We start from the raw sequence: 7,997 nt of genomic DNA, 5'->3' as shown, positions 1-7,997 counted from the left end.
GAGGAGGAGGAGGAGGAGGAGGAGGAGGAGGAGGAGGAAGAATCTCTGATATGATAAGCAAAGCAGGTGAATACGATTATGACTGAAAACATCTTACAAAGAAAAGTTCAGTTCCACCTGCCTTCATGAAAAATGGATACCAAACATGTAAAGAAGAATTAGCACCAATCATGCACAACTTGTTAAAAGCAGTCCACAGAAAACATTTCCCAAAGCATTTGGTGAGGTCAATCTTATTCTGAGACAAAGACACCACTAGAGACCAAATCAGGAAGCCTTAACAACAGCAGTCCCTATGGATGCAGGGGAAAACCACACACACACAAACCTAGCAACGACAATCCAGTGACATAGAAAGGATTGTAAATCATGATCCAGAGGGATTTACTCTAGGAGCCCAAGGTTGGTTTAGCATAAACAAATCAGTCCGATTGCATTAATAAAACAAAGGACAAAAATGCACGATCATCTCAAATGATGCCAAAAATTATCACTTAGCAAAATCCAGTCTCTTTTCCTCCTAAAACTCTCAGCACACTTGGAATAACAGGAAACCTCCCCAAAGTATGAGTGGACATCTAAAAAGCCCTCATGGCCAATATCATGCTTAATGTGAGAGACTGAGAAGTTGGTCCTAAGAGCAGAAAAAGAACAAGAAGATCCCAGCATCACTTCCATATTTTAGTCAGAGAAACTAATACAGCGAAGCCAGTAGATCAGAAAGGGAGAAAAAAAAAAAAGGCGTGTTTAGGTCTATGGTCTATTTGTGTGTGCAGGCATGTGTGCTGAAAGTTTCAAAATATAAAGCTAGATCCTCTTCATGACACAGAAAGAGACCATGGAACTAAATATGTTCAAACTACTAAAGCTCTTAGATCAACTGCAGTAAATTACTGGGGTCTTGGATTAGTCAAAGCCTTTTTAGTAATAATACTGAAATCATACACACACACACACACACACACACACACACACACACACACATTGGATTCATCAAAATTAAAAACTTGTGCTTAGTTGACTGCCACCAGGAGGTAGAAGTAACCACACTGCAAGGGATAAAATATTTTCAAATCAGATAGCTGATGAAAGGTTCGTTACAAATTTATATAAGGGATTTTAACAACCCAGCGATAGACAAAGAACACAACTGAAATGTGCAGAGCTGGCGGGAGTGGCTGGTGAGACCAGCACTCTGCAAGCTAGTGGTCCTCAGAAAGGAAACATGGAGTGATCACGTGACTCAGCAATTCTCTTGGGTGTGCACCCAAGAGAATTCAAAATGTACAAATAGCTCCACTAGGGCAACGGAGCAGCTCAGATGTCCACCAGATGGTGAGCATATGATGAAGGCATGTGAAAACCATACAGTGAAGTGGTATTTGGTGGATGTATGAAAGATGGAAGCCATGATTTATGCTTCAAGTTGTGTGTATGTGTGTGTATTTTTTTGCAATCTGAGAAACCCTTTATTGTTTATAAATTCCCTCTAGTCAGATACTTGGGAAATTGTGATAAATGTTTAGCTAGGAATAACAAGGAAATAGCACAACAGATCTTAAATATCTTCAAGTGCCATAGTCCACAGATGCTGTTCGGTAGGTGCTCAACTGGCCCCTTACACCCTGGAGAAGGATCTGGGCCACAGTGGATGTGTGTGTCTCTCTTTCTTTCTTTCTTTTTTTTTTTTTTAATTATTTTATTAGATATTTTCTTCATTTACATTTTGTGCGTGTCTCTTGAATGCTATCTAAAGTCAACATGGGAGGCATGTACTTCTTGATTTCCATTCCTTTCTCAACTACGCTTCCACACAGAAAGTGTGAAACTAAAGCAAGCTATCTTCTACTGCACATGCTATTTACTGAGATTTCTGTCTAAACCTTCTGTGTGGTCAAATCTTGTGTTGACGCTGGCGCTCCTGCTGTGGCTCTGTGAATCTTGTGTTGACGCTGGTGTCCCTGCTATGCATCTGTGCTCATGTTTACTGCCCTAGAGAAGATGTGGGCCACTGTTTCACTACTAGAAACCGTTCATTTGATGAAATTCATCTTTTGGTGACAGAAATTTCCTTTAAACATTTCAACGAAAGTTTTTTTGAATGACAAAATAAAAAAAGCTCAAATGCTTACTTTCCTCTAAACTAAATTAAAATCACAGCCCAAGGTCAGTCCTATTCACCCCAAATGAAGCCATCATCTATTTAACAAATGAATTCATTAAATATATCCATGAGTCATCCCTGCAACTTCCTTACCCCTTCCATGGGAAAACTGCTCTATTAGAAAATTACTGTGGTGATGTGATAATGCAAGGGGTATTTTTCTTTGTATGTTATCAATTAAAAGTTTATAAGCTTCTGTTCCATTTTCATTATGTTTTATACAGCAAAAGATGCTGTAAGATATTAAGGATATGAGCCACTTTCCCCAAAGCATTTTTTACTGCAGAGAGTGTGAATGAGAGTCACGTGGGCATCCTGCCAGCCTGCAGACTCTGATGCTGCCAGTCTGGGGTGGGGCAGATTGTGACTTCCATAGCATGCCACCTCTCCTAGTGATGCTGATAATGCAGGACCAACAGCTGAGCTTTGAGAGGCAAAGGCCTAAAGTATATTGCAGTGCTATTTCCTGGTTACTCCTAACTAAACATTTATAACAATTTCCCAGGTATCTGACAATAGGAGATTTATAATTAATAAAGGGTTTCTCAGATTGCAGAAAATACACCCCCCCCACACACACGAGAGAGAGAGAGGGAGAGAGAGAGAGAGAGGGAGAGAGAGGGAGAGAGAGATGACCTTATCTCCTCTTTGTGGGTTCCCTGTTTACAAGAGTACCCCAGTGGATTGTAATTTTGGAAATAAAGCTTTCAAGAAACTAATGGATTTCTCATTGTCAGCACTGAGGCCTCCCTCTGCCTCACAGCGGACTCTGAAAGCTTGTTGATAGCTTTTGTCTTTGCATTTCACATGAAATAATTACCTAAGACGTGCCAAGTTTTACTCCTCCCGTGGGAGAGCCAGTGTCTGTCCAGTAAGGAGAGCCCCGTGAGAATGGCTTCACCACTCACCTTCTCTGGCTATTTCAGAAGCTTTTATTAGGATTTTGATGGCCTGTTTGTAGTCCTTGTTTTCCAGCATCCTGTCTGAGAGCAGTCTGTAGGTTCTCACGAGACTTTCACAGGCCACCAAGTTGAGAAGCTGACCCGTGTCATCCTTCCAGAGCCGTCCCTGTGTCAGTTCATGGAATGCTTCATAGTGCTCTGCAGCTTTCAGAAGCTCACCTGAAGAGTAAAAGCCATTCGTAAATACAAATGTGCCGGCCAGAACTTATTCTTAAGAATTTGTGTAGTGCCAGTGTTCCTCCCAATGGGGAGAGCTCAACTCGGTGGGATACGTGTGCTGGCAATGCTCTCAGCGCTGCTCTTAAAGGGCAGGGACCGAAGCAGAACTGTGCAGTGCAAAGCCCTTGGAAGTGAAGAGCACCTGCCTCGAATGGGACCTCAGATTCTCGTTAGACACCTTCAAGAGTGATGGCCTCAGCAACTGAGATGTCTGCTATTGTGCATGCTTCGAGACGGCGTGAAGACCCATGCACAGTTGCTGGCTTCGTTACATTGGCTAGTGTCTCCAGAACACCGTGCATTCCCCGCTGCATCACGGAACAATGTGGAGGAGCGAAACTCACACGGTTCCATTTTCCAGAAGACAGGATGGAGGCTCAGGTCCTCCTTGCGTGCTTAGAGGGCAGTACAAGCGAAGGCTTTCCAGATCCCGTTCCAGACTCCATTATCCTCATTGCTTTCCCGAGATGGCAACTGCCCCACTCTTAGAGAGCATTTAGATATCATGAAAAAAAAAAGCCCCGGCATAGAGGGTTTAAAACTCCTCTCAGAGTCTGAAGGAGCCACCCACATAGTCCCTGCTGACAAGAACCTCACTGGACAATGTACCTCTGGGAGAACAGCCTGCAGTTCTATGTTGTGGACTGTATCTTCCATGTAAATCACCTTCGGACCCTCACAGTCTTTGACAGCTTTAGAGTGGAACCTCTAGTCCTACACAATTTCACCCCTAAGCATTTCAACTGTAGCAATTAAAAGGGAGTGAGGGCTTCAAGCAGGTGGCCTGTTTCTTGTTTGTTTGGGCTTAGGCTAATTACTGCCCCTCTATGCCTTCCTTTACTATTCTGTGAACTAAGTATACACTGTAAAGATTCAGAAATTAATTACTGCATGTTCGGTGTATTATGGAGTTAGTGTAAAATTAACATAGGGGGTGTTATCAGTTGGTATAGTAATAGCATTTCTACAATAACTAACAGCTAATCACAACATAGTTGCTACATTTATACTTTAATCCAGTGTATCCTGCAAAATATAAGAATTGGTCCTTCTATACTTCATTCCTCCTTAGAATAAGGAACAAAATACCCATGAAAGGATATAGGTACAGAGACAAAATTTAGAGCTAAGATAAAAGGATGGACTATCCAGAGACTACCCCATCCGGGAATCCATCTCATCATCAGCCACCAAACCCAGATACCAATGCACATGCCAGCAAGATTCTGCTGAAGGGACCCTGATATAGTGGCCTCTTGTGAGGCTATGCCAGTGCCTGGCAAACACAGAAGTGGATGCTCACAGTCAGCTATTGGATGGAACACAGGGCCCCCAATGGAGGAGCTAGAGAAAGTACCCAAGGAGCTGAAGGGGGCTGCAACCCTGTAGGTGCAACAACAATATGAACTAACCAGTAGCCCCTGAGCTCGGGTCTCTAGCTGCATATGTAGCAGAAGATGGCCTAATCAGCCGTTATTGGGAAGAGAGTCCCCTTGGTCTTGCAAACTTTATATGACCCAGCACAAGGGAAGGCCAGGGCCAAGTAGTGGGAGTGGGTGGGTAGGGGAGCAGGGGTGGGGGGAGGTATAGGGAACTTTCGGGATAGCATTCGAAATGTAAATAAAGAAAATAATAATAATAAAAAAGTAGAAAAAAAAGAACTAGTCCTTCTAACAATATTACTGTGATGGTTTGAATTAACCTTTGCAGTCCCTATTAGGATCGATACATTTTCACCAATTGTTTCATTGGCGAGAGTGAGCAGGAACGGTACTGCCCTGACTGTATAATCTGTCCCCACTTGTTACTCTGACTCTGCTCTTGAGATGACTATTATTGACTTCACAGACCAACTGCGAGTGTTGGCGCACACTGCGTAACACCAGTGCTTGGGAGCTGCCATGGGAGGACCAGGGTTGTAAGTAGGAGACTCTCTTAGGTAAGACAGGGTTTCAAAAACAAAACAAAACAAAACAAAACAAAACAAAATATCAAAATAAGAATAACATGTCCAAAGAAAGGTAAAGGATGTGGAGAATCCATTGTGGCTAGGTGGTAGAAAAACGCAGTAAAATCCTGGGCAGCGAGCGTCCTTCCCATCTGTGCTGGGGTGGGAAGCAATCATGGCCTGTGTGCACCTTTACTGTCTGTGCTGGGGTGGGAAGGAAACAAAAGGTACAGAACCCAAGGCTCCTGAAGAGCTGCTTAGAAACTTAACAGACAGCGTTGGAAGAGAGGAGAGAACACGTCCATAAATTGGTATTACCAAAGAATGTTTCACTTCATAGATGTTTGCAATAAATGAAAATATCAGAAAACAGCTGTAAGTAAAAGAGATCTGTCTGGGCGGCAGTCTGTCTGGGTGGCAGTCTGTCTGGGAGGAAGAGGTGTGGGTAGTGGGTGGTTTGGGTTCTGATTTTCTTCTTTCTTGTTTTTTTTTTTTTTCCCTTTCTACTTACTGGCATTTTGTAGAGTTGCTATTGCTATAATGCTTATTTTGTAGTACAAAATAAACAACAGAAGTCATTTAAAAATAATGCCCAATCTCTCTGCTACAGGGGCAGATGGCGGCCGCTGGCTGCTCCAGCTGTCTTTCCTTGCTGCGGATCCTTTCTGTACCCCCTGAGAGGCCGACAGAGTTCTCCATCTCTGTCTCGGAGCACCTCTCACCGGAAACACCTTCCTGAATTACCCATGGCCCTCATTTTTTGGGGGGGAGGGCGGGGGGTTGGAATTCCAGCAGAGCACTGGGATATGTGTGTGTTATGTTTCCTCTGCCGACTATATTTCTGCTCACAAAGTGTAGCTTCATAGCTCTGGAGACTTGTGCACGAAAGCTCCCTTTTCTTCTCCAGTACCCATCTATTCATGAAGTAGAGACACATTTTTCTTTTGGGCCATGTGATTAGAGAATAGTAGATACAAGAAACTGAAAAAAAAAAAAATCAGGGAGTTCCATCAGGGGTATGTATAGGGGAAGAACTATAAAAGAGAGGGCTCTCTAGGTTACACAGTTCATTTAAGCGAGATGCAAATGAGGAGTGATGGTTTAAATAAGTGAGAGGTGATATCCTTGACCAGATTTGAGAGTGGAAGTTGAAGTTGAAGGTGGGGAGAGGTGAACCCAAGGACGGAAAGGCGGGAAAGAGCAAAGATAGAGACTCTCCGTGCTCCCTGGGAGTGGGGACGTCCCTTGGGGGCTGTTAGGTTTTCTGGACAAACCCCATGTGTGAGGAAGAATAAAACTTGAGAGATTTTTGGGACCCTGGTCACTCGGAAGGGCCACCTTAGGGTAATCAGAAATGGTCTTTTTGTATGAATTTGGGGTTTTCTGAACCTTTAGGGTTAGTATACTGACACTGCCAACTTCAAGACTGTCTGGGATTCATGTCTCCGTGAGGAAGGGGCCTAAGATGTTGGGTGGAAAACAGGAACCCCCTTTCCTGGGTGAGTGAGACGTTGGTCAAGACAAAGGTTTCCTTCCCCACAGATTGTCTTTTAAATGTCTCCCCAGACTGTTGAAGTAGAGTTACTTTCCGTTTTCTCACAAATGGGGGAATGGAGGTTCGCAAAGATTGAATGACTGAGATCTGTAAGCCACATTTAAATTTGTTGTGACTGGTAGTTGAACTCTTGATCCTTAAAGCTCCATAAAACTGGTTCTACCACATAAAAAAGGGCACCACAGACAAGGTCAAGAACTTAAGTCGCCTCACTTATAATTGCAGGCATGCATCTCTTATGTTAAAAGCAATGCTGGAGTTAATGCATACTTGTCTCTTCTAGGCCTAAGATAGTGCCACTCAACTCAGGCTGTTCCTGCGACCATTAACAAAAAGAGATGTACCAACCCACTGTGAACTTCTGGGTCTTCCTGAATACTCTGAAATAGAGTCAGTTCCCCCAAAGCCCAATTTTCTCCTCAGCCTCGTGGGAACACCTCAAGGACACCTGGAGTTCGTTGCGTGTCTCAGATGTAGTGGCCTGTGCCAACCAGTCATGGCTTCACCCCCAGTTTCTGTTCAGAGGGGCTTTTACAGAAGTAGAGACTCCTAGCCCTTCTCCATTGTAAGGTTTCATTTCTTAAATTATGTCATACAATTAAATAAGACAGTAATGATTTGATTCAAATGACTGTCTAAAGGCTGGTATGAACTTGAAAGCACACATTATAATACAGAATAACATTTGACTGAAAATATTAAAAGATATGCCTCTGCCATGAAAAGGGTATAGTAATTGAAATGCAGTCACTCCCTTGAAGCAGGATCAACAATGTTATGATTTCTGTCCAACAACAGCAAGATTCATAGTAATCATTTTACTTTATAAGTGTCTGTTGCTAGTTAAATGGGCATTGATTGAAGTACAATGCAGATTGCTTTTATCTGGAAACTTTCACAACATTACTAAAGTATTGGGAGAGGTCATAAGTAACAATCACTTTGGCAAAGCTAAGCATAAATACCAGAGTATCAGCTACTTTTGTTGCCGTGATAGAACACCATGACAAACTCTGAGAAGGAGTTTATTTGGGATTATGGTTCCAGAAGGCAAGAGTTCATGATGATGGAATAAAAGAAGCCAGTGGTGGGCATGGCGGTAAGAAGCCAGTGGTGGGCATGGTGGTAAGAAGCCAGTGGTGGGCATGG

General features: G+C 43.1%; 1 protein-coding gene across 1 annotated transcript in view; it reads right to left on the bottom strand.

Annotated features, from left to right (window-relative positions):
- Ttc29 (tetratricopeptide repeat domain 29) overlaps positions 1–7,997 on the bottom strand; it is a 185,723-nt gene that overhangs the window by 115,969 nt on the left and 61,757 nt on the right. The window contains exon 8 of the mRNA XM_021220729.1: positions 3,073–3,285. Within this exon, the coding sequence (XP_021076388.1) occupies positions 3,073–3,285 (213 nt within the window). The remainder of the gene's footprint in view (positions 1–3,072; positions 3,286–7,997) is intronic.

Source organism: Mus pahari, chromosome 20 (assembly GCF_900095145.1).
Source record: "Mus pahari chromosome 20, PAHARI_EIJ_v1.1, whole genome shotgun sequence".
Taxonomy (NCBI): domain Eukaryota; kingdom Metazoa; phylum Chordata; class Mammalia; order Rodentia; family Muridae; genus Mus; species Mus pahari.
The sequence above is the reverse complement of the archived record's forward strand: the minus strand, read 5'-3'. Positions and strand labels throughout refer to the sequence as shown.